This window comes from Anas acuta, chromosome 3, assembly GCF_963932015.1.
Source record: "Anas acuta chromosome 3, bAnaAcu1.1, whole genome shotgun sequence".
NCBI classification, from domain to species: domain Eukaryota; kingdom Metazoa; phylum Chordata; class Aves; order Anseriformes; family Anatidae; genus Anas; species Anas acuta.
The window spans coordinates 59148196-59173658 of NC_088981.1; the positions used below are offsets into that span (position 1 = coordinate 59148196).

The 25463-nt window shown below is 38.0% G+C and overlaps 2 protein-coding genes and 1 long non-coding RNA gene across 4 annotated transcripts in view; 2 read left to right on the forward strand and 1 right to left on the reverse strand.

The window, feature by feature from the left end:
• The window catches only part of HBS1L (HBS1 like translational GTPase), a 61506-nt gene extending 50226 nt beyond the window's left edge, over positions 1-11280 (forward strand). The window contains exons 11-18 of the mRNA XM_068677356.1: positions 624-741; positions 924-992; positions 4089-4193; positions 6226-6316; positions 7839-7947; positions 8575-8675; positions 9529-9673; positions 10617-11280. Coding sequence (XP_068533457.1) covers positions 624-741; positions 924-992; positions 4089-4193; positions 6226-6316; positions 7839-7947; positions 8575-8675; positions 9529-9673; positions 10617-10628 — 750 coding nt within the window. The 3' untranslated portion in view covers positions 10629-11280. The remainder of the gene's footprint in view (positions 1-623; positions 742-923; positions 993-4088; positions 4194-6225; positions 6317-7838; positions 7948-8574; positions 8676-9528; positions 9674-10616) is intronic.
• A 307-nt stretch (positions 11281-11587) lies between these two features.
• Positions 11588-16516, reverse strand: LOC137854216 (uncharacterized). The gene is made up of 3 exons (XR_011095019.1): positions 16450-16516; positions 16267-16356; positions 11588-11759 (listed from the first exon to the last, which is right to left on the reverse strand). It is a non-coding gene; the product is annotated as an uncharacterized lncRNA (long non-coding RNA).
• ALDH8A1 (aldehyde dehydrogenase 8 family member A1) lies at positions 14033-25110 on the forward strand. Of its 2 annotated transcripts, none has more exons than XM_068677357.1 (7): positions 14033-14244; positions 18565-18712; positions 19061-19216; positions 20401-20550; positions 21166-21422; positions 22218-22379; positions 23730-25110. In XM_068677357.1, the coding sequence occupies exons 1-7, from the start codon at positions 14107-14109 to the stop codon at positions 24180-24182; spliced, it is 1464 nt and encodes a 487-aa protein (XP_068533458.1). In that variant the 5' UTR covers positions 14033-14106; the 3' UTR covers positions 24183-25110. The 2 variants fall into 2 exon arrangements, with proteins under 2 accessions (XP_068533458.1, XP_068533459.1); XM_068677358.1 differs by lacking the exon at positions 14033-14244 and adding an exon at positions 14261-14361.
• The last annotated feature ends 353 nt before the right edge of the window (positions 25111-25463 follow it).

Genomic DNA, 25463 nt, shown 5'->3' on the forward strand with positions numbered 1-25463 from the left:
CAATTCTTTACTGCTTATTCTGTCATCGTTTTTGTTAGGCCTGTTGAATCTTTGGGATAATTCACATCATGCTTAGTCTATTGGGATTGTTTTCTACAAAGCAGGACAGACCAAAGATCGTTTAACTCAATGTTCAGGATTACATGAATGGCAGTAGATGGTTTTATATTGGAGCAGGTCTTGGTGTGGATCAAGAACTAACAAGACCTTTGTCCATTTGCCATTCTTAATTCTACTTCTCATGTTTCCTTAGTTCAAACCATTTGGATTGATGACAGCCTACCTGAAATCATTGTGCGTAAAATAGCAATTCAAACTGAAGCATGCTTGTCAGATACAGAGTTGGAGTTTGTTACCCAAACCTCAGTTTTTAGTTGTTAATGTTGCTGTCATCATGTTTAAAATATCTCTTAACTCCTTGCTGGAGCACTGTGATGAGGAATGAGATGAACAGAGAGGAAATGTATTCACCAAGTAATCTGCCTTCTCCAGGGGAAGTGGAAAATATGCCAACTGTTCTTTTAGTATCTTAGAAATGTAATACTGAAAAATGCATCCTTTGTTTTTTCTAGAAGATGCTGTTAACAATGTGTAAATAAATTCTGTTTTATTTTCATAATTAGGAATCTGATGTGGCTTATATTCCAACGAGTGGTCTTGGTGGTGAAAATCTAGTGACAAGAAGTCAGTCAAGTGACCTTACGAAATGGTATACAGGAAAGTGTTTGTTAGAGCAAATTGGTGAGTACAATTTAAAAACAAATACATCTTAGTCTTGTGTGTACCAAAATATATATGTTTTGGGGAAGATGTGGGAATAAGTTTTTGTAACGCAATATGATTGATTTATCCTTAAGTGATATGCTTATGAGATAAGACCTTTTAGAATTTCTGTATTTAAAGTACTATCAATTTCTTTGCAGATTCTTTCAAGCCACCACAAAGATCAGTAGAGAAACCATTTAGGTTGTGTGTTGCTGACGTTTTTAAAGGTTGGTTGTTTTTCTAATGTTTTCAGCATGTCATTGTTATTTAACACACGAAAGTTGAAAAATGATATAAAAATAGGGCTTAAATAGGAGCTTTACAGCTACCAGTAGACTTGAACAGGAATAGTAATTTCTTAAGCACTGTTCTTTTTGGAATTTTCGGTGGTAACAGTGTAGGAGAAACACATTTGTGTGTATAAAAAAAAAAAAACAAAAAAACTTCCTAATTGGCTATGTAATAAGTTGGTGATTCTGTGTACAAGATTTTGAAGTTCTTCTTTCCCAAACTCTTTCTTTTTAACTAGACTAATGTTTCTCTGATTTTTTGCAGGTGCAACTTTGAGGTATTTTATCCTCTAGTCCTAGATTATTTAAAAAAAAAAAAAAAAAAAAAAAGGGTTGACTTTTAGGTTCATTTTTATAGCTGTTAATAAGACTTTATACCCAGCCAAGGAAAAAATTGAAGGCTGTTAGCTGTTCTCTAACTGATATAAATATGGACAACTAGTAAGTAACTATAACCGATTTTTATGTCCATTGTCCGTAGAAAATAGAATGCCTTAACCAATTAAGGTTTTTCATAGTAGGCTTGATATTTTCTGAGTTAAATGCACTGATCTTGTTAGAAGCTTTCTGCAGGTACCTTGAGAAATGTTGCAAACCAAATGACAGACAGGCATGATATGAAATGTTGTAAATACAATTAATCAAATAATATTATAGAAATCAGTATTTTTAAAAAGAAATTTGACTTTATGTATAAGGTGTTTATAGAGGAAGTACAAATAAACTGGATCAAAATACTGATTGTAAATGGAAAAATCATTTCCATGATGTTCTGATTGGGGTCTTTGAGAAAATACTACATGTTATGCATGCCCTGGGATAGCTTACTTAGCATACTGAATCCATAATGGTAAATAGTGAAACATTATATAAGAATTTACCCTGTTGTGTTATGCTAATTTTGTCATTAAAGCTGTCACTGTATTTGTGAGCTGTGGGAAAGTGTGTTGGGATTGTTGATTGAGATCTTTCAAAATAATATCACAACTCTTTTGTTGCAATAATCATTTCTGTGTTGAGTTAAGTTTCACAAAATGAGCAATTTTGATTAAATCTGCTCTCTGGAAAAATCTTTTTTTTTTTTTTTTTTTTTTTTCCTGCTAAGTAAGCAAACAAACATTGGCTTTGGAAAGAAACTCAATTTACAGATAAAGGGTTCATCACTAAATGTGGCCTTTTAGGTACTTTTTTTTTTTTTTGTCTTAGCATGTGATCTCAAAACTTAATTAACTTGGATGCTACCAGAGGAAGTAGCTACTACATGGAAGCTACTACCAGCGGAAGGTGCCACTACATGAAGCAACAGTTGTTCTCAGCTCTATTCCAGTGTGCATTCATAGTCAGGAGAAGTGGTCCATAGAAGTGTGTAAAAAAAAAGAGAGTGCTGAGTTTGCTTTATAGTTTGGAAAACTCTTTTCTTTATTAAGGTTATCACGGGCACAATCTAACTTGTCCTGGTTTTGGCTGCTGTCCTCCATAGCTCTCCTAATATTATCTCCAGGCAAGTTATCTCTTGACCCAAGAAGTATCTGTAAATTCATTTGCCTTGAATCCCCACTTAACATCATTATATAGTGCTGTCTACGATGTGACTTGACATGACTTTAGAAAGCATTGCCAAGTATTCTGGACAATAAATATATCCTGGCAGAACCCAAATACTATGGTGTGTAGAAATCAGGCCTTTTTTAGGCCCTGACTCTGTCACCCATTATGCATTTTGTACTCGCGTTGATCTCCTGGGGAGGGGAGGGAAGCTGGCACTCTGCAAGAAACAATCAGCATGTGCAAGGGCAAGGCTTCAAACAACACATTAGTTTACCAAGCCTGAGCTGGTGATGGTGTGACAGAGAAATTAGCTCTTGATTGTGTCTAGGGATGGTTGGGAACCAGGACCCGTGATTCTGGTTGCCTGCATATGCTTGCAGAGCCAGCTTCAGGTTCTTTTGTATACCGTATCGAGGTGGCACGCGTACCATGATCTGTGGATTCTTTTTTATCTACTTCTCCAATTTTCTATTCTTTTGACATCCTATGTCATCTGCTAATTGACTGCATTCATCTTGTTTGCTGGAATGAATAGAGGAGATTAGCTCACAGGCAAACTGGTAATATTTTTACAGCTAGATAGATGGAAATGTTAATCAGTAATAGTGGTAAATGGAAAAGAAAGAGCTGGTGGTATGAGACTCAAGATTAATAGGACACACTAAAAAACTAAGATGCTTGCTGATCACTGGCTTCTAATATTTGACAAAAGGTGTATTTGCTTTTTGCATCGATACTGAAAATGTCTGCAAAATCACTGCAGAGGATTCTTTTTAAACACACCCACAAACACGCTACACGGATGGGGAATTTCTTAAGGTTTGTATGCATAAATGTGGATGTGTAGGACATCTCTTAAAAATAACTGATTAATTGCTGATCAATGAACATATTGGTAAGGTATGTGGACATTCGAGAAGAAAAATAAATCGCAGATCTTTTACTTAGAAGTGCATAAGTCATCCACAGATACAACTACTGTTAAATAGGACACAATTATTATTATTTTTTATTTTCTAGGAGTAAAAGAAACATGCAGACAAAGCATGTAGGATTCTGACTCAGTTAAAGAGTAAATGACATAGGAAGTTGCACCTGTGTACATGGGAATTTTAATGACTGTGGTGTATTTTTTTTAATTTGGAATTATAGTGAGGAAATCCTGAATTAAACAAAATCCCTAGAAATTAAGGGGCTTAATCTAATATTGAAAAACTAAAAAATATTTCTTCATGTTCCTACATCTGTGTAACGAAGGATATTTCTCCCTTAGTTCTCAAAAACATAAGATCTAGAGGTTTTGAATTTAATGTTTCATTTTCACTATGATGCACAGCTGGCTAACTTGCAAGTACTGAACTCTACAGTGGAAAAAAAAAAACCTTCGTTATATTAAAAACTTATCTATGCATTTCTCAAGGGCTAGCTTGTGATGGGAAATTGACTTTATGAAGTTGTTTCAAATTATTACTGTGTTTATTGCAGACCAAGGATCAGGATTTTGTGTGACTGGAAAAATAGAAGCAGGCTATATTCAAGTTGGAGAACGACTTCTGGCAATGCCTCCTAATGAAACTTGCACTGCAAAAGGTACAGTCTTCAGAAGCATGTTTACTTTCAGGTCATACTGGGCTAGAAGCAGTTACCGAAATGGTAACAGACTGTCAAACTGATACTAACTGTCAAACATAAAATGTGAAAGCATAAAACGAATTTCTTTAGATGTGACTGTGTCTGTATAAATATGTCTATGAAAAGTATGCAAAATCTTGCATGTTTTTTTTTTTACTTTTTTTTGCCATAACAGATATTCCAGATGTTATGGTCTTATAATTTTGACATTGTTTTATAAGAAAACTTTAAAAACTTCTGAATTACAGCAGTATCTGTAATAAATAAATAAATGCAGTACAGGAATCATTAATATTCAGCTTTGCTGTGCAGTGTTACTGCTGCTAGGAGGTGTGAAGATGCTGAACAACCTTTAGAAATGAATCTTATGAATTAGATGTGAAAAAGCATAAGAATTAATTTTATGCTGTTTGCTCTATGAGGTTTGTCACTAATCCTTTCATTAATATACAAACTTTCAGGATATAATTGTCCTGAACAACAACAAAAGAGAAGGAAATTGGATTTAAATTTTAATACACTTGATTTCTGAAAAGAGAAATAGCTGGGTCAAGATATTGAGTGTTCACCTGTTTTAGCTTTCTGTCTTTGTGCTGCAAAGCTGTTTTTGTTCTATATGCAAACAGAAGGATAAAATTGCGATTTTTCTACATGGATCAATGAGTAAAAAATGAAGCCCTTATAATAAATGAATAGGTAACTATTTGCCTGAATTCAGCAGTGTGCTGTTGTCACTATTCTGCTCTGTTCCAGAACCAGCTTGCTCAGTGCTAATCTGAGCAGCTCTTCAGTGTGCCTGTTTATACTGTTGTATGCTTGTTGTTTGCAATGCACAGGAACGTTACCATAGTGTGTATAAGAATAAGTGTTGCACTGCTATAGTCACCCAACAGTTTTGGGAATGGGGGAAGTGGCATGAAAAAATTTTGGGGGGGATCATATTTGGTTTGAGAATCCCCAATGGTACAAGTCTATGGTTTTCTTGTGTTCCGCCCTCTCATATGGCTAAAATATGGGTGAAGATAAGGAGTGTTAGTTCATTAAGCATGTATTATTTATATTTATTGTAAAGAAGAGAGAATTTAATTTATTGTAATATATTAATGTAGTGTGCACATTAGAATCTCAGTTTTTCATTTTCAAGAAACTGTACTTCGTTTATCATTCTGTGAGAATGACACATACGTGTGAAATAATTATCAACGCTGTTTAAAAAGCAGTACTTAACAGGCTTGTAGTTGAATGATGCTTTCTGGCATGGCTTTGACAAGTGTTTTTGGAAACATTTGCAAATAAATAAATACAATCTGTAGTGAAATAGAACTAGAGTCTATAAAATGTATGCAGTAATTCTGAAGTGTTTTTTGCTGAGAAATATCAATCTTGGTGTCTACCAAAAACCTCAGAATGTTTAATTGGGAATAATTAGTTTTATCCTCACCTACCAGCCAGGGTATCTTTTAAAATGTTTAAAATACATAGAAGTCAGAATAAAATGACTTTCAATGATGCTTTCTAATAGATGCGATGTCGTGAACGAAAGGCATCTGTTACGCTTTTTTATGAAAGAGTCAGCAAACCCACTTAAGGTAAATGAAAGTTGACATAGTACCATTAAAGTATATGAAAGATGCGGTCTAGGGTGTGCATGTGCCTCAAAGGAAGGGTGGGGCAGGCACGGAGATATTAGTACTACGGCATTTTCAGGACTGCGTCATCTGCGCTCTGTGACAAGTGCCAGGTCCCCTCTTCTGGCTTAAATAAAGCCATGTTATTGTGCAGGGTGGGGTGAGAGAATAGTGAGTCCTCACCAAGGAAGAAAAAATGCTTCCTCAGTGTTCTCAGTTAATAAGCTTTTACTCTCAACCCATTCATACTGAAAATTGATGAGTAATGGTTGATGAAGCACAAATGGCCCAAACAGAGCTGTTTGTTTGTAGCCCAGAACCTAGGTACTTCACTGTGAGGTTCTGTTCTTACTCATTTCCAGGAATCACACTGCATGATGAACCAGTTGATTGGGCTGCAGCAGGAGATCACGTTAGTCTCACTTTGACCGGCATGGATATCATCAAAATCAAGTGAGCAAAACGGAGTTTCAGTCTAAGTAACGGTTTGTTTTTAATGAAAAGCTTTATAACTATTACACTTAACAATCAGCGGTTTACTTGAAGAATGATGTGGCTACCAGGATATTTAAAACCGAAGTGATACATATCACCTGGCTTGCATGTACAAACGTTGGAAACATCTGCTATATGTACAACGGCAACCTCAGAAGAATACTGTTAGCTGTTGTATGTCGTGCTGACACTGGCAGCCTTCAGAGCCTTTTTCCTTAAGCTGTCTCCTTGGGTATCTGAAGTGCTGAATTAAATAAATGTTATTAGTAAATGAAAGAAAAGATTTTTGAAGAGCTTATGAAATCATAAATCATTCTAAAAAACACATCCAAACAATTGCCATTGCATACCAATAGGCAAAACTTCACAAGACAAGTTGGTGCTAAACTTCGTTCAACACATTGAGATGCTTTTTCTTTTAGTTGACCTTTTTTTTTTTTTTTCCCTGACATATTTAATGAGACACAGCAAATAATTTTGTGTCTATTTCAGTCTGTAGGTTTTGCGCTAAGCCTTAAACTTTTAGGTAAGTGACAATTGTTATTGAGGCTAGATAATTGGATCCATAACTTGTACAGTTTTTTTTACATTCCTGTTGGACTTCAAACATGAAACTTTCAAGCTTCTGTTTGGAAATCACCTTGTCTTGATAGTTTGCAAATTTGTACTCTGTTTTTAAAGAAAATAAGTAGGGTTTTTCTGTATTTCTATTTCACAATGGTGAGTGATTCTCTTTGGTAAATGGAGAAAAAGGCTTGATTCAATTCTTTGATGTCATTTCTCTTCTGAAGATGTAATAGATTTGTCAAGAAGAGGTACAACTTTAAGTCCTCTTGATTTTGATGCAAATAGATTACATCTGATATGTAGGTTTAATCATGCAGCTCACTATCTGTGTGGGATTAATTTTTTCTTTCATTTTAGATGGTTAAAATTTGCTGCTCTTGAAAAGCTGTGTCTAGTCTACCTTAATGAGCCTTCCTGTGCTCGAAGGCATCAGCCTTCTTGTGACTCAATTTATTAGAAGTAAAGCTCTTTGGAAGTGAGTGCTGCTGAGAGAGCTTAAATTTTGAGAGTCCAGATCATGATGTTCATTTATTCACAAAATGGTTAAATTACAGGCAGCAGCACTGCAATTTTAAGCACCTGGAGGTATTTCATGCTGTTGATCTGGAACAATTAGTCTCTGAATGAAAGTCTAATTCTTCAAAGTACCTACACACAGGAAACGGTGACATTTTTAGAAACTGATTAGCAATGGATGTAATTGTTCATTGAACTAGACAGACCTCTTCATGCATGCCCACAAAACAGCATAGACATTGTATAGAAATTAATTAGGTGACAATTTTTAATACAGTGTTCCTGATTATTTTTTTCAAGCTACTGTTAAAATGTTGTCTTTGCTTTGTTTTTCTTTCCAGTGAAGCAATTAATATTTCTAAATCAAGATGTCAAATTTTGTTCTCATTTCTCGTAGTGTTGGCTGTGTATTTTGTGATCCCAAGGAGCCCATTAAAGTTTGCACTCGATTCAGAGCTCGGATTCTCATTTTTAATATTGAGGTTCCAATCACTAAAGGATTCCCTGTAAGTCTCTTTGAAAATTCTTACTTTCATTGCAGGTTGCTCAGGGCTTTTCCTCTCTGCGTTCTTTCCCACACCCCCCTAATACAGAGTCATTTATTGTCCAGATGTACTTCCCTCCCTCAAGCAGAATCTCATTTTTCCTGCAATTTGAAGAGGATGTACGGTGCTTTAGGGTTGCTTATGCACATTCTTACTGACTTCTGATCCCTACCTAAGCATTTCAGAGAACATGTTGTTCTACCACAGTCAGGCTAGTCTGTTCTTTTGAAAGCACGTACCCTATAGGACTATAATGATGCATTTGATTATAAGATACCTTGGGGGTAAGGAGGTGGGGAATCAGTTCATGCTACGCAACTGCAATGACATGACACAAGCAAAACACTGAAGAATGAAAAATGTAGTTATGATGAACTAATACATGACCTTTTTGTCATATTGGCAGAGAACACAAAGTGTAGGAAATTACTTTTGTAAGTTCCCGAATACAGTAACTCTTCCTGTGAGAGGATTTCTATAAGAATTTGTTTTAAAGATCGCTCTTAAAGAAAGTTGATATTTTCAAGTATTAACACCTAGGATTTCTGATTATTTTATAATATTTAATAATTGAAAAAATATTTTTAGGTGCTTTTACACTATCAAACCGTAAGTGAACCTGCTACTATTAGAAGATTATTGAGTGTCCTGCACAAAAGCACTGGTGAAGTGACAAAGAAAAAGCCTAAGTAAGTGTTTTAAATAGTTAATGATTATACAAGAAATGGGCTGATTTTTAGTTAACATACTGGTAGCAAGAAGGTTCTATTAAGAAGCAATAATATGTTTATAAGGACATAAAAATATACTTTCATTGTTATAGTTGTTTCATGTTTAGATTTCAGAGTGCTTTTCAAAGTGAAAAACTTTATTCCCACTTAATGAGTGCTGAGCACCTGAGAAATAAAATGACAAAATTATCTCTTTTCTTCCTGAAACAGTGTGTGAACCTTGTTGCAATTCTGGATATGGGTTACTTTCTAAAGTAAATTCTTCTACACAGTCAATCAGAGAAAAACAGAGAATCTTCCCATACAAGTTAAACTATGGGAACGTTGCTCTTGTTATTTAAAGCTGTATTTGGATAGAGGTGTTGTTTGATATATGCAACATTATCAGAATAATCATTTTCCAGAAATAGCATGGCTCAGACTGTTACTGAAAAGTAATGGGAAGAAAAGTCATGACTTCCACAGAATAATGAATTGGATCTTCAGTGTTAGGATTTGGGTTTAAAACAAGACTGATTTCTCCTAGATGTAAAAACCAGGTGCTAATGGGATAATTAAATCCTAAATAATTTTCTAAATGTTGCAGTAGATGACCTTCTCTGGAAGCTTTAAAATTAAAATCAGATACCTTTTTAATAAGTGTGCTCCAGATGAATGAGTTTTCAGTCTGGTTCCGTGGGTTACACTTGAAATCAAGTTCGATCGTTATACTTTTGGCATTACAAGTTTATTTTTTTCCATTTACTCACTATTCTTGTTTTCATTTATACATGCATATATTTCTAATAGTTGTCTCCATATTTACCTTCAGGTTCCTGACCAAAGGCCAGAATGCTTTAATAGAACTACAGACTCAAAGACCTGTTGCTCTAGAGTTGTATAAAGATTTTAAAGAGCTTGGGAGGTTTATGTTACGCTACAGTGGTTCAACTATTGCTGCAGGAGTTGTCACAGAGGTATGTCATTGTTATAGTGGAATTTCTGTACTCTAAAGGAATAGTGTTGACTTCATTTAGCGTTTATTTTTTATGACTATGACAAAGTTGATTTTACACCCTTTAACTTTTAAAAAGTTAATTTATTTTGCTGAAAAAGAGGCCAGGCTTCAGAAAGGTATAAGGAAAACTTGCCATAGTTATGTTCGATTTATTAATAAAAAACAAAATTATCTATTTCTAACTTTTGAATCTTGTACGTTTTTTCCCCTCTCAGTAGCTAAAAATAGCTCTTCACAGTTTTAGTATACATTAGTCTTTTTCCAATCGTGTAAGTGGGAGGAAGTTGTGGGGAAGTTTACATGGAAGTTTGCTCCTTGTATTAGGAGCAAAAAATAAAAATGTCCCTTTATCTGTCATGTAAAAAAAATATTGCTATGATCTTAAAATTATGATTTAAATTCTAATTCTAGACCTGAGGGAGAGAAATTTAGTCACATTAACCAAGTTCTGGTACTGACACTTAAAGCTAAGTCGCTTAATGTCAAAATGTGCAATTAGAGCTTGAAAATTTTGGGCTTCTCTCTGGTCTGCCAGAGGCTCTCTGCTTTATGATGCTTTAATGGTATCTGGTTTTAAGTAGGATCCAGAATGAGGGCTTCTTTCTCTCTCTCACCCTCCCCCCCCCCTCTTACTAATTTGAACTTGTAATTATTACTAACTTGTATTTTGAAGTGAGTAGGGTGATACTTAGATCTATGATGTCTGGTATTTGTGGAACTGGGGACTAAACTGTTGTTTAGATATTAACTGTTTTAGTCCTTGTAAACTTGTTCTAGAGAATTTCAGAGCAAAAGTTGTTATTTTTCGCATGTTTAACAGTACCATGTTAAAAAGAGGTGATCATTTTACAATTAGTACTTCATTTTTCACCAGTTTTTCTTTCATTTGCTTTTATTTTTAGATTAAAGAATGACAGTGGTGCCAGGACTTCCATAATCCAACCAAAATGCAATCAGATAACCAAACATCTGTTTAAGAATCCAGTTACTTCAGCTGAAGGAACAAGTGCAATTAATTTGGGGATAGAAGATGGTGACAAAAGTTACTTTGTGTTAGACTTCTGGGGAGCCCTTCATCAGTCTCTCCCATTACAGAACAAGACGCCAACTGACAAGAAGTTGCTAATGTTGCACTTAGTGATCACAAGAGTCCGTGTATTACTCCATGTGGAATTTACCCCTTAAAGAGCTTGATGGAAAAATGTTAGAAAGTTGAAAAAAAGTGGTGAATCATCACAAAACAAACTTCTTACTTCCAGACATAAATTGTTTACATGTTTTCTTTGATTTGCTTTTTTTGCTGCACATTAATTCAGTAAAGTAACTTTATTGGTCTAATATATTTTGAGGTTTGAATTGAATGCATTTTCAGGGAAAAAAAGAACTATCTACTCTGGTTCCAAGAGACTGGCATGTAGTGTTGTCCCAGGATTGTTTTTCCTGTCCCAAAACTTATTTAAAAAAAATAAAAAAAAAGAGTTTCTTTTGCTGTGTAGTGGAAGCTGTGCCAACATTGGCTAATTTTATTTTTTAAAATGTAAAATTAATAAATAACTTAGAGCATAATTTTGACTCTTTGTTTTTTGTTTTTTTTTTTTCTTATTGAAGCACTTCTAAATTCTTTTACATCTTTCTTTGCTTTCCCTAATTCATAAATTTCAATGTAAACTTTCAAACTAAAATGCAAGATTGGCAAGTGGCTTGTCTTTCTCTGGAAATAATTTCAGCTTTTCTCCCGCTTCTTCTTAGTGCAGCTGCTGTATGTATACGTCCTTTTCACCCAGATATAGTACTCTTTTGAACAAAAGCTGGGAGTTTAATCTTGAGATATATGCTGAAGCCAGCTTGTTCTGGTTACTGAAACCTATAACTCCTTCCCACTTTTCAGGCAGAGGGCAGGTGAAGCCACCCAACTGATGAGAGTTCTGTAGAGTTCTTCTGCCATCTCCAGAATAAACTTGGGTCAACTCCCCTTTACCACAGTTCGGAAGGTGTGTGGGTTTTTTTTGTGAGAGGTCCTCAGGAACTCCTGGAAATGTACACAGCTGCAGCATGGAAAGAACTCTGGTTAGATCACAGTGTGGGGGGAAGAACTAGAGTACTCAACTGAATGCATCAGTCACTTGGTTTAACTGAAGCCTGTAAAGCTGTGTTCTGCATAGTAAACACAAGAAAGCTATGATTGTTATTTTGTTCAAAATCATGCATTTGTGCTGGTTCATACCTACTCTTTCCACACAAGTGAAAGGCAACCTGTTTTGTAACTGCATGCTTTACCCCCAGTTCAGTAGGTATTTGATATACTTGACCACATATATAAATTTTATTCCTTGCTGCATGCATGTCTGTAGAAGTATCAAGAGATTCTTTATGTGCAAATGAATAATGCCAAATCAAATGAATACCTGAAAACTGTTATTGCCGAAACTGAAGCTTATGATATATCACTACTTAGTACATCTTCTCATTGTCCAGAAATTGCGTTTAAATATGCAGCAGTTTCAACATGTCAATCATGAATGTTTCAGTGCATTTGTAAGATTCTAGAAGTGCATACTGCCAAGCTCCTGTTTTGAACCTGTTCCACTTGAACTTGTGTTCAGTCCTAGAAAATGTGAAGGTTGATTTTACGTCAGTTTATTTCTGAGGTACTGCAAGCAGAAGAATGTGTCTTCCGTTTTAAGACTTTGGTATGTTCCTTGCTGCTTGTAGACAAGGAAGTGTGATATGGAATGAACCTCTGATAACCCTTCTCACACATAGTTGCCATAAATTTTGCTACTCTGTATTCTGTGACTGCAGAAAAGCTTTCCCCCTGCATAGCCTGGGAGAGCCAGAGATATTACCTAATCCAGTTTCAACATGACTGCGCTACCTTTCGACACTGATTTGAACCCTTCCCCAGAGGCTCCAATTGGTTGACAAATAGAAGATCTGTTGTTGAGCAACAGAGCCATATCACCTTCATTCAATCAAGATTTGTGTTGATCCACAAGAAATTTTATGGCTTGGCAGTGGTCTAGGTTTCAAAACCTTGCTAGGCTGCTGACTGAGATGTCCACAATCTTCTAGTGATCATAGAATGGCTTGGGTTGGAAGAGACCTTAATGATTGCTTAGCTCCAACCCCCCTGCCACGGGGGGCATCCACAACTTCTCTGGGCAAGCTGTTCCAGTGCCTCTCCTCTGAGAGAAACTTCCTCTTAACCTCTAATCTAAATCTCCCGTCTTTTAGTTGAAAACCAGTCTCCCTTGTCCTGTCATTGTCTGCCCAAGCCAAAAGCTGCTCTCCATCTTTTTTATAAGCCCCCTTTAAGTATTGAAAAGCTGCAGTAAGGTCGTCCCAGAGCCTTCCCTCTCCAGGCTGAACATCTCCACCTCTCTGAGCCTTTCTTCATAGAAGAAATAGGCATTCTGCTCTTCAATATGGATGTAGCAGTTTGAGTAAGTGTGGAGTGCAAAGAGATAACGTGCAATATTAGAGCCATTTGATAGTCTTAAGCGTTCTTTCTTGGAGTAAAATATATTTGAGACAGCTGTTACTGGAAAGTTGAGGTTCTTGGGAAGTTGAAGCAAAACTTAATTATATATAACAGGCTTCTCTATAGTAAGATACTTTCCAATGGAATAGGTAGGAAAGACAAAACATGAAAGCAGGTGTCTTGTTCTTTTTCAAAGAGTGGATTTCTGACAACATGCCGTGAACTGTACCAGGCAGGATTGTGCTTCTCAGCTGTTTTTAATTGAAGGGTCACTCGCTTAGTGACCCTTTGTATTGCTTAGTTTGAGGAAAATATTGAGTTTCTTATGTTTAAAATCTAGTGTCTTAGCAGAACTATTGTTTTGGAGGTAACAAGGACAAGTGCTGATGATAAAGCGGTAAACGTGAGCTGTAGACAAGCTAGTACAAGCATCTTTTCTCTGTTTACTGATGTGAAGGAGTAAGTCCCTGGCTAAGTATTCGAACCTTGATTTTATTTATTTATTTATTTTTTGTATAGCTGTTGCAGAAGGACTTTCTGCAGACTGTAGCTTGAAAAACAGTCAGGGAGAAATTTTCCTGTGAGGCAACTGTTTTTCTCCCTTTCTTCAGTGCTTTTTTTTTTTTTTTTTTTCCCTCACAAAGAGAGAGGAACTCTCTTCATAGATCTTAATCTGATCCTGCCTCCCTGCTTCAGCTCCTGGGGTGGGGGAAGTCACAGAAATAAGAATTTTCCCTCTTTACTCTTTGTTTCTGTTGTTGCCAGAGTTTCATCTGACTTATGAAAGAGCAATGCAGGGAAGACGGAGAGAGAGGGGAGGAGTTCAAACTTGCTGTGCAAATACTTACAGAACTACAAATCTAAATTGACACCTCTTAGGAAAAAATCGCTGATGAAGCAAGCAGCTAGCAATGGCTCACTCAAAGGCTCTCTTAGTGCTGGAAAACTTTATAGCTGGCAAATTTGTTCCCTGTTCCTCCTACATAGACTCCTATAATCCATCCACGGGAGATGTCTATTGCAGGGTGCCAGACAGTGGCAAGGAAGAGGTGAGTACTATCCAAGGGCACAGAGAGGTAGAAATGTTAAATGCGTATTGTGAGTGGGAGAAGTTGGAAGGTGAGAGATCAAAAAAATAAATGCTGAAGACTTCAACGTTTAAAAGAGTAAGTTCTTGATTGTGTTGTAACAGTGAACAGTGTAATTTATTGCTGTGGCAGCAAATACTGTTGTTTTTTTTTATTATTATTATTTATTTTTTTTTTAATTTTGCTATTAAAAAGTTACAGGCTAGAACCTAAGCCAATGTAAACAAACTTAAAGGCACTGTATACAGTGTTCTACGTTTGTGTCTTGATCGTTTGCAGTTGTCACTTAAAAGGATTTTGGCATTCTGGCTCTTCCCCTGAAGTGTCATAAAAGAAGAAAAAAAAAGCTGCAGAGAGTGTACATTTCCTCATGAAGCAGCCTGTCCTCTGCAACAACGTAATGCTTCCTAGACCCGTGCTCTCTGATGGGATGAATATCTCTGGGTACCCTGAATGTATTCTAGTGTGGAAGGGTAACATAACGTTTATTGGGTGATCTGCAGTTTCATTGCTACTGCTTTATAAGGGACCTAGAAGTGTCTACCATATTGCTTCAGGTTTGGCATGGAAAGAAACAACTGGAAAAGATAATATAATGCAAAAGGCTCAAAGACTTGGAAAACAGTCACTAGTAGTGACTAGTAGCATTTTCATTTTCAAAACATTTATTTTAAAAAAAAAAACAAACTTCTACTGTGTGTACCTGTTTCCTCCACTTGCATTTCATCCCTGTTGACATCTTGCTTCTTTCAGCAGAAACCTTTGCACTGTAATTTCAATTGAGTAAATATTTGCTAGATGCTGATGACCAAGGGTTAAAGTGTAACAGGTTGGGTTTGCTAGAATACATCTGTGTAAGTTCACTCTAACCTTTAACTATGCCTGAAAAGACTTCTCTTTGATGTGCAGGTGCAAATCTTCCTGTTTGCAGAATCATAAAAATAAGAGAGATGTGAGAATGCCAGAACAACTTAACCAAACTAGGCTACTGGCCATGCTGGAGCTGTAGTTCAAATATATGTGAAGAACAATGGCGTTTCTCTTTCAGCTTGGGGATTGTGCATAGTGTTTGGGTCCTGTAAAGTCAGCAAGTGCTATACTCCTGACTTCAGACAGCTATATAAAAAGATTGGGCTTTGCAGAGCTGGCATCCACTGGTGACTAGTGGAATGTGCTGGAGGAGAAAGTGCAATCACAGACTGCTTAGAGGATATCCAGAGATTTCAAAATAAGCATCTAAGTCCAGGTTCAATGAAGAATTCATGTTTTTCTCGTAAGGCTCAATATCCTGTTAGAGATTTTGTGGTTGGTTTTAGTGGAAAGTTAGGACACAGAATGGAGACAGAGGGGAAACCCATTGCTGGCCATGGTATTCAACACCAGGTCAGCTGCAGGGGCCAGGTGAGCTGGTTTCTGCCAGAACCACGATGCAGGCTGCACAAGTGCCCTGCATCTCCAAAAGACAGGCTGATGATTGCTAATTAGGCCTGGCAAAAATCTCTTAAAAAAAAATTTCTTTAAAGAATCTCGCTCTTATGCATCGTACCTTGGGGAATGCATATATAATGTCCTCCTCAGGGCAGTTTTGGGTATTTTGATGTGAACCTTTTATGATAGCTTTAAAGTGTGTTCTTTCTGCCTTTTTCTTGTGCAGGAGAGAAAAGCAGAAGGAAGTGTTTCAGACACAAGTTCATAGCTGAATTCTTATGCATGTCTTCTTTATGGCTTGAATTTCTTCACTTCTTTTTGCGAGTCAAACTAGGTGGCTGCTCCCTCTTACTACTTCTGTATGAGCCTTTTTTCTTTTTCTTTTGTTTTTTCCCTCTGTTTTTTTTTTTTTTTTTTTTTTTTTGTTTTGTTTTTTTAGACTAGTCTACTGTCACTTCATTCCTTCCTTTGCTAATTTTATCTTCTGCTGTCCGTGAAAATGTGACTTCTTCCTTTTAAACTTGCTGGAGGGTTTAAAAATGCAGATAGCCTTACCTTCACACCAGCCTCTCTTGGAGCATTGCAGCACCAGGTGGAAAAGACAGCAGAGGAGAGGACAGATGAGAAGCAGCACCACAATGGCACCTAATGACGGGAGGGTGGAAGAACAAGTTAATTAGTGAAGGTGGTATCGTTTCACAGAGGATGAACCTTTTCAGGGTAGCCTGCCCTCCACACCTGACTCACTCCAGAAGCTGCAGTTCCCCTTTCCCAGGCCTGCTTTGGCCCTACTCCAGCAGCTTGGTGGTTGAACTACAATCAAAAGGGTAGAGTCTGGGTTTGTGGGCTTGGCCAATGATCTGTATGACCTTGCCTGAGCTGGTTTATCTCCCAGCCTGGCCTCCAGACCACTAACATCCTGTCCCTCAAACTCTGTCTCTTATTTTGAGGAAAACTATAAATTCTCCTGTGCATTTCCAATGCTGTGACATTAGTGGGGGCCAGAATCATCTAATTTATATTACATGGACATCCTCCTGGTTAATGACTTGGTTAGGTTACACAAAGCTGAAGAAATTTTTGAGCAAAAATGATGGGAAACCAACTAAGCTTTGGCTAAAAGCCCACCTTGATACATACATTAGGCAGTAGAAGCAATTTAGTGATATATAATCAAAAGTTGGTTAAATAGTGCATTTAATTAAAATATGTAAGGGTGTTGGTAGCCATTTTAGCAATCTGGGAGACTGGTAAACAGCATCCAGAAGGACCCACTTATAAATCAATAGACCCAGGTAACTAATTTAAGTGCCCAGAGAAAAAGACTGATGAGGGAGAGTGCTTTCAGTTGAATTTTAATTGTTTTAAGCCTATTCTGCTTTAGAAAAGTGCTGGTATTCTGCCAGTATTCAGAAAAGTCAGGCTGAAGGACCATGCAGAAACTATGTATATCTCAGGCAAAACACACCAGCAAAACAGCCACTATTGTTTTATATTTAAATATAAATATATTTTATATAATAATATATATAATTTATTCTACTATAATTATAAAATATTATGTGTTTATAGTAAAATGATATATTTATATTTATGAAGTGCTTATGACCATATTGATGAACACTGGAACCACACTGACGGCAGGGGTAAGAATAGGAGTAGGCCTGTTAGTGCTTCAGCATTTCTGCTTTCAACCGATTTAAACAACAGTGACAAAAAAGCCACAAGACTTTGCTGCCAGCCTGGTGGGCTGATGTTTAGTACTGCTGCTCCATCAGGGGTGGAGGGAGACCTATTGTGAATGTGTTTGTGCTGTGCCTCCTCCAGCTGTGCTGCAGAGCAGAGTCGCAGAAGGGCAGTGGGACGTGAAGGCTTAGGCCGGCTGCCAGCCAAAACACCTCAGCAGCAGTTCTCTCCTAGGAGAGAGCAAACTAACCATGTGCACAAAGCTCTTGCTCCCTGTGCTTAAGGAAGTGAACCTTCTGGACTCTTCCCAAGTTTCAGAGGATCGACAGACAGAAATACATGTCAGTTATAAATGTATTATGACAGTTGGGGGAGGAAATTTAGAATGGGTAAAGGGAAGAGAGAAAGGAAGGAGACATTTCATATTTCCAGTACTGCAAACCGCAGTTTTGACCTCACACAGTAAGTCACTGGTCCTTTTCAGTAGTCTTATCTGGCTAATGTCTAGCATCAATATAAATGCATATAAAGATATATATATATATATATGTATATATATATATATTTTTTTTCACATCTGTAGACTTCACTAGGTATTTAATGAGAGAAATAACTAAAACCCAAGAGTTAAAAATAAATAAATAGTGCTCCTTTCTAATGTGAAGGGAAAAGGGAATCAGAGGTTAGCAGGGCATGCAGTCTTTTCCTTCCACAACCCCTTACTTTCATCACTTATATCCTGTGTTGCAAGGCCAAACTGTGGACATTCAAACTGAGGCTCCATTTGCTCCAGGCAACTCTTGTACCTTCCCTCATGAGAAACCAGATTCTGCATGGGTTGGACCAGTGGTGCTTGCTGGTGCCAGGTGACTGGCCTGACACTTTCTCCAGTCCTGGAGGGTTGCCTGCAAGTTTAGAGAAAAGCCAGAGTTAGAGTGAAATGCAGTATCAAGAAAAGAAATGGTCAAAAGCATTTTTCAGTTATGGGATAGTGTCTTGAGAAAATGAAAATGGAGAATCTATCAATAGTCACAACTCTGAAGAGATACAGTGTTCCCAGCAATGTGATTTGGATTATTAATCCAAATATGAGCAGGTTTGATTGATTGATATTCTCTCTAAGGCCTTTCATTAATATTCAGCACTGCTCTTTTGCTTTTTTTTTAGGTGGAAGCTGCTGTCAGAGCTGCCAAAGATGCCTTCCCAGCTTGGTCCTCAAAAAGTCCATTGGAAAGATCTCGGATCATGAACAAATTGGCAGACCTTATTGAACATGACCTGGAAGAATTTGCCCAAGCAGAGTCGAAGGATCAGGGTAAAAATGTGAACTGTTCATCTCAAATACATTGTCTTGATGAGCACTGGAACAGAGGACGTGGTCCAGATTTTTAGCTGTGAGCTGTTGGTTCAAACTGTTGTAGATGTGCATGAATTTTGTAGAAGTCCCTGATCTGGGATTCCTGTGGCATCTGAAGTCTTGCTTCTCTGACTTGCAAAGTGTTGACTTGAGCTGTTACATATTTGTGATGCAATATTACAGGGGAGCCGTTATTGATGGTGATTATGCTGTGCTGGGGATTAGTTGGGTGCTTGGGCACAGTGGTGTTTAGAGGAGCTATTTACTGCCTGTAATAACACAGCACTGTGCTTGGTTTTGTTTCAGGAAAAACTATTACGTTTGCTAGAACAGTGGACATCCCCCGGGCCGTTTACAACCTCCGGTTCTTTGCCTCATCCATCCTCCATCACACCACAGAGTGCACCGAGATGGCAAGCATGGGCTGCGTGCACTACACCTCACGGGAGCCTGTGGGAGTTGGTACGATGCTCCTGAAACCCCGAAAACTGGGCAGTGCCTGCCTCAGACAACTGGGAGATGACTTTTTTTCCTAAAGCTAACACTTATTGTTTCCTGGCCGCGTGCTAAACATGACTTGGCTGCTAGATCCGGAGCCACCCCATGTAAATCCAGTTATGATACTTTGTCGTTGAAGTGCAGCAGCAGCTCGCAACGCCACATCTCAGCCGGGGCACGGGGGGCTTCGAGCCGGGGAGCTGCTCTGCTGGGCCACTAGATGCTGCTCTTGCTTCACAAAGTGCCTGGGCCCACTTTACGAGCGATGGAGTGGCGAGGACTCCATTATTAATTTTATATGATTAGGTATAAATGTTCCAAATTCACGTTTAAATTGCTTAAAAAAAAAAAAAAAAAGTGGCTAAGCTAGAGGACCCCTTATAAAGTTTTTGTGAGCAATGGAAAACAAGAAATCTGGTGAAATTGCTCATAAAATTCACTCTTTCTGAAGACCCATTCCTATATCTGCTCAGTCAAACTGTGAGGAATCCTGCTGTGGCTTTTATGAGCAGTCACACCGAACACTTACAGATATTTTTTTCCTTCCATTTTCTTTTATTATGCAAAGTAGAAGTATTCCCAAGGGCAGTTACTGAAAAGGAAAAAAAAATCTGGTAATTCAGCAATTTGTGGAAACAGCAGTTAGCACATTGATAAACTTTGGCACTCATAAGTTAGACCAAAATTTATCAGGAAAAAAAAAAAAAAAAAAAAAAAAAGAGTCTCCAAGTCTCCAAAGAGTAGCATAAAGCAAGAGTGATCTAGGCTAACACAGAATGTTACCACAGACCAGTTGACGTAAATAGTTTTTATGGCTTTGCCATAATGTTCCTAGAAAACCCTGAAAAGCGGTTGTGAATATGATTCTGTCCCAAATAAACAGCAAAACTCAGAGTATGGCTGATCACTTTTAGGATCATTTGCACAGATCTTTTAAAATTATCTGCCTGTGAGAATTGCTTCTAGCTGCAGCTTTATTGTGCAATTGTCTGGAAATGCAAGTCATATCCAAATTTCCTTCATAAATCTGAACTGGTTTATAACTGCTTGAGGTTACAGGATAAAGTTTTGTATCCCATTAGACTGAACTCCTGCTTTTTATTTCTATTTATTTATATATATATATATATTTTTTTTTTTCCTTGTAGCTGGTTTAATCAGTCCTTGGAATTTGCCACTGTATTTGTTGACCTGGAAAATAGCTCCTGCCATTGCATGTGGAAATACTGTAGTTGCCAAACCAAGTGAGATGACATCTGTTACAGCTTGGATGATGTGCAAACTCTTGGAGAAAGCAGGTAAGTCCCTTAATGTGTTAGGCTGGATGAATTGTGTGGACCTGCTGCACTGTTTCTGTTGCAGAAATTGGAGTTCTAAAAAAAATTGGGAAAGATGGTCTACTGCAACTGATTATTGCACTGGAGAGTGAAAAGCTCTCCCTGTGATCATACTACTCCATCTGTCCACCCCAGCTATTTCCCTATTTTTTTCCACTATCTTCTCATGAAAAAGTCTTCCCATGTCTCCCTCCCCACTCCTGCTCTCCCCTTGAGAATTTCCTATGTCCGTTATGCCAGCAGAGGAACTGCAAGAGCGGGAGATGGTGAGAATCAGCCCTTGGTGATTCTCATAGTTGCATTTGGTGTGCTTTTTAGAAAAAAATGGGAGGAAAACTGCTTTTTCCCTATTACAGAATAAATGAAAACTGAGATACTGATGATGAACGTCAGGCAAACTGACGAGTGGAATGGGTTTTATTGTTTAACCCGTGACTATGCATGTCAGCCCCTGCCTAAGTTGAGGGTCAGTCTTTGTCACTAGTAATTTTTGAACGCCAAGGACAAAACATAGACAAAAGAAATCTACAAAGCAAGGGAAAGGGTGTGATCACTTTGTGCCTCTCTTCCCATGAGGGATGCCCCACGGGGTAGTGAACGTGGTGTTTGGAACGGGTGCCAAGGCGGGAGAAGCCCTCGTCTGCCATCCCGACGTGCCCCTCATCTCCTTCACGGGAAGCACGCTCACAGCCCAGCGGATCACGGAGAAGAGTGCCCCACACTGCAAAAAGCTTTCTCTGGAGCTGGGAGGCAAAAACCCTGCAATTGTCTTCGATGACGCTGACTTGAGCCAATGCATCCCCACGACCCTGCGGTCCAGCTTCGCCAACCAGGTGCCTCTCACCTCTGTACTCTGCATTTGCAGCAGGTGGTCTATGTGTGTTTGAGAGTGAGCACATGTGCCTGTACTTTTGAATCCAAACCCTAAATTGTCAAGGGCTGTTTCCAGATTCTTTGTTATGAGCAAACCCCAAGTGGAAAAATATGAAAATATTTTCATTATTCCACAAACAGGGAAACAAAATAATGAGGTGCTCTTCCTAGGGCTCTCCATAAGAGGTAACAAAGTAGCCTTATCTCTCTCAAAATAGATATATTGTTTATCCCCCCAGGAAGCAGTTGCTTTAAATTCCTTCCTGCAAGTTAAGTGGAAAACTTTTGTTGGAATTTAATTAGGAGACTTCCCCCAGATTCTACCAGTGTTCCCATTTCTTCTTCACCATCCTCAGGAGAGATCACCAAAACCATGAAATCACATCAGGGCTAGCATTCAGAAAAAAAATAGTCTGGCATCAGGAAGGAAGGGAAGGAAGAGAAAGATCATTCAGAAATGGAAATCACATTTTCTATGAAAAATGTTGGGGAAGATGGCATGTAATCAATGAAAAAATCAGATCTGCTTGGGTTAGTAAGTGACTGAACAATCCTGTTATTACTGTACTCTCTCTTTTTTTTTTTTTTTTTTGTCTTCCTTTTTGATCTGGGAAAAATCCTGCTTTGCAGTGTTGGTGATTGTAGCTTGCACTCCTGAGGCTGCAGGGAACCAAATCTTATTGTGAGAATTAACTTTTAAAACCTGTGAGTTGTACAATGTAATATGAACTGATTTTGTTTGCTTGTTTTGATAGGGTGAAATCTGTCTCTGCACCTCCAGGATCTTTGTTCAGAGGGGTATATACAGTGAGTTTGTGAAGAGGTTTGTAGCAGAGGCCAAGAAGTGGAAGGTTGGGAACCCCTCAGATCCTACAGTCAACATGGGAGCACTAATAAGTAAAGAGCATCTAGAAAAGGTAATGTTACATGGAGTTTACTTGATCTTATCTCATCTTTTAGTGCATTACAAAAGGTGTTTTTAGAGGTATATGCCATGTCCTCTCCAAGATTAGATGCGAGGGATTAGGATTCAAAGCCAATATAAGGTATTTGTTTAGTAAAGTTTCTGTTGGCTGTGCCCTGGGATAACATGATTACTCTGGAAAAATCAACTGAATGGGGAAAATAATTTAAAATAAAAGATTTCCCATTTGAAGTGAAATAAGTCAAAACGGGTATGCCCAAGTCATGAATTTATACTGACCAATGTTACAGCTCAGCAACATTTTCATGTATTTTAATATTGCATTTGCTGAGATCACTTATTTGCCTCATCAGTTAATGGCTGAGGTACAAGTTTTATTTTTATAACACTCTGCACATTCTGGTGGCTGCAAGTGCAGTTGCCTAGGAATGTCAGCAGGAATTCGGAATTGCATGGGTGTAGAGAGCTGAGAGTGCACAATTAAATGCTGTCTGCTTCAGTGGCTTACATGAAATGATTTTTTGTGGTCTTAGACAGAGTTCAGCAGATACTCATGTCCCCAAACTATCTGACACGATCAGTATAAACAAGAAGCTTCCAGAAAACCGCAGACTGAGAGAGAAAGACAAACCTCTTCCTGAGGCCTTGGCACATTCACCAGCCTATTGTGAAGTAGAGTGGTAGGAATGCCCACTGCTTGAGGTCCTCTGTCTGTGGTACCACAGAGGACTTCCGAGTCTAACCTACAAAGGTGCTTAAGAAAAGAAAAAGAGAAAGAAGCGCAGTGGTATCTCTGTGGTTTTCTATAGGGAGATAAATGAGGCAATGATTTTGGACCAGAAGATGTTCATAACCAATGATAACAACATAACCATAATGATAACAACAGTCATGGAAATAACTATATTAATGAGATTTTCTGTAGACTTCATCATGGCTTCATCATTCTATTGGTGTGTAAACTTTTAATAAGCCTTCCAGTGAAGTCAAAAAATATTACAGATCACTCAGAGTAAATGAGTGAACCACGGCACAAGATACATGGCAAATTGCCCAAGCTCCTGGAAAAAGGGAGGGATGTTCAGGGACCACTTGTATTTTCACCATGGGTCCTACTCTTTTGAGAATACTTACTGAAGGGCTGACAGTGATGCCTGCTAGGTTTTTACAGGAACATAACAACAAAAGTTGGGGAATAACCCTCTGTCATTAGAAAGGAAGTAATGGCAGTGTGATGCCATTAGAGATATTCCTGGACTCTGGTTGGTTTGTCCAGACTGGAGAGATGGACTCTGAGAATCTTGTATCCTTTAGGAATGATGTTTTCCTGCTGTTTCCTCAGGTAAGGAGCTATGTGAAGAGAGCCCAGGCTGAAGGGGCTAGAATCCTCTGCGGAGAAGGAGTGGATTCCCTGGATCTCCCAGCTGGCAACCAGAAAGGCTATTTCATGTTGCCCACCATTATTACAGAAGTCAGGGATGAATCTTGTTGCATGCAAGAAGAGATCTTTGGTCCTGTGACATGTGTGGTAGCATTTGATACAGAAGAGGAAGTGGTTGAAAGAGCCAATGGTGTGAAATATGGCCTTGCAGCCACTGTGTGGTCCAGCAATGTAGGACGCGTTCATCGGGTGGCACGAAGGCTACAGTCCGGATTGGTGTGGACCAACTGCTGGCTTGTTAGAGATCTGAACTTGCCGTTTGGTGGGATGAAAGCCTCAGGTATAGGAAGGGAGGGAGCAAAGGATTCCTATGAGTTCTTCACTGAGGTCAAAACCATCACAATAAAGCACTGATGTAAGTCAATGGAAGAATTTTAAGGTAAAATACATGACAGTAATTAGTGTTACCTTAAATAGTTTTCTGGAATACAGACTGCTGTTGTGGCCATCTTTTTCTTGAAATTTGTTCAGGAAACATCGATGACAGCTGAAAATAACCACCCCAAATGGTAATGTTGAATGTGGTCTTTCATGATAGATGAGATGATTGGTGTGGACTCCACAATCAACCCATCCTAAACCAGATTGCTTGGCTATCTTACTGAACTTAAAGTAAGATTTTTTTTCAGAGTAACCGTGTCTCAGAAATCTTTCCCTCTAAGGCAGAAGAAAAAATGATGCATAACTGTACCTGTGTCTGGTGAATTACATTGAGGGACAAAGAGACAAGTACATTGTGAGGTTGATATTGTAATGAGAATGAGCCCATTTCCACTATAAATAGTACATTCCATGTACCAATCCATTTTACACTTCACTGATGTCGGACAAAGATTAATGCTATTGCACACTGAATGCCTGAGGCAGTACCTTTAATCTATTAAGTGGTATGAAATCACGGGGTCATGATATTCTCATGATATACAGAGGCAATAAACTTTTTAATTATAACTTGTTTTACATTACATTGTTGAAACATCCTAACACTTGTTCTCTAACTGTTCTGAAATTACAGCTTTTTGTCAGTTCTTCGTCTCAGTGGTGATGTTTTTCACATCCCTGTACACTGATTTGTCTAGAACGGACAGCATAATTCTTCATTAGTAGAGGCTGGAAGTGACTTCTGTGAACTAGCTGTTGGAAATATTTGTCGCAAATACATAAAACCACTGGAAAAATTCCCCATTCATTTACAGAGCTTTTTAAAATTAAGTATCTCATAAACTTGTTCACATTCCATAAAAAAGAGAAATAAATTAAGATGTATGTTTTTCTCTGCTGAGATGACTATGTTGCTATTGAATTTTCTACAGCAGCCTTTTGTGGTTTGTTTTCCAAGTTTTGAGCTGAGTTTCACAGCACACAATACTGCATGGGGTTTCATAAACTCCTGTATTCTGAGAAGAGATAACTATGCGTTGCAATATTTTTCCAGAACTGTTGGGAAAGAAATGCTCCTTTAAAATACAAAAGAAATGATGAAAATTACTACTAACGAGACATGGGAGAATGGAGTAGCAAATTTCTGTTCATCTGCACCTCAAAGAGAAAATAAAGGAAGAGTTTTGGGCTTCATAGGACATGCAATTTTATTATAATGTCTATAATATTTTTAGAGTTATGAAGTTATGATAT

Coding starts and splice junctions, on each gene's coding strand:
- ALDH8A1 (XM_068677357.1), top strand. CDS start 14,107: ATGGCTCACTCAAAGGCTCTCTTAGTGCTGGAAAACTTTATAGCTGGC. Junction 18,713..19,060: donor AGCAGAGTCGAAGGATCAGG/GTAAAAATGTGA, acceptor GTTTTGTTTCAG/GAAAAACTATTACGTTTGCT. Junction 20,551..21,165: donor CAAACTCTTGGAGAAAGCAG/GTAAGTCCCTTA, acceptor TCTTCCCATGAG/GGATGCCCCACGGGGTAGTG.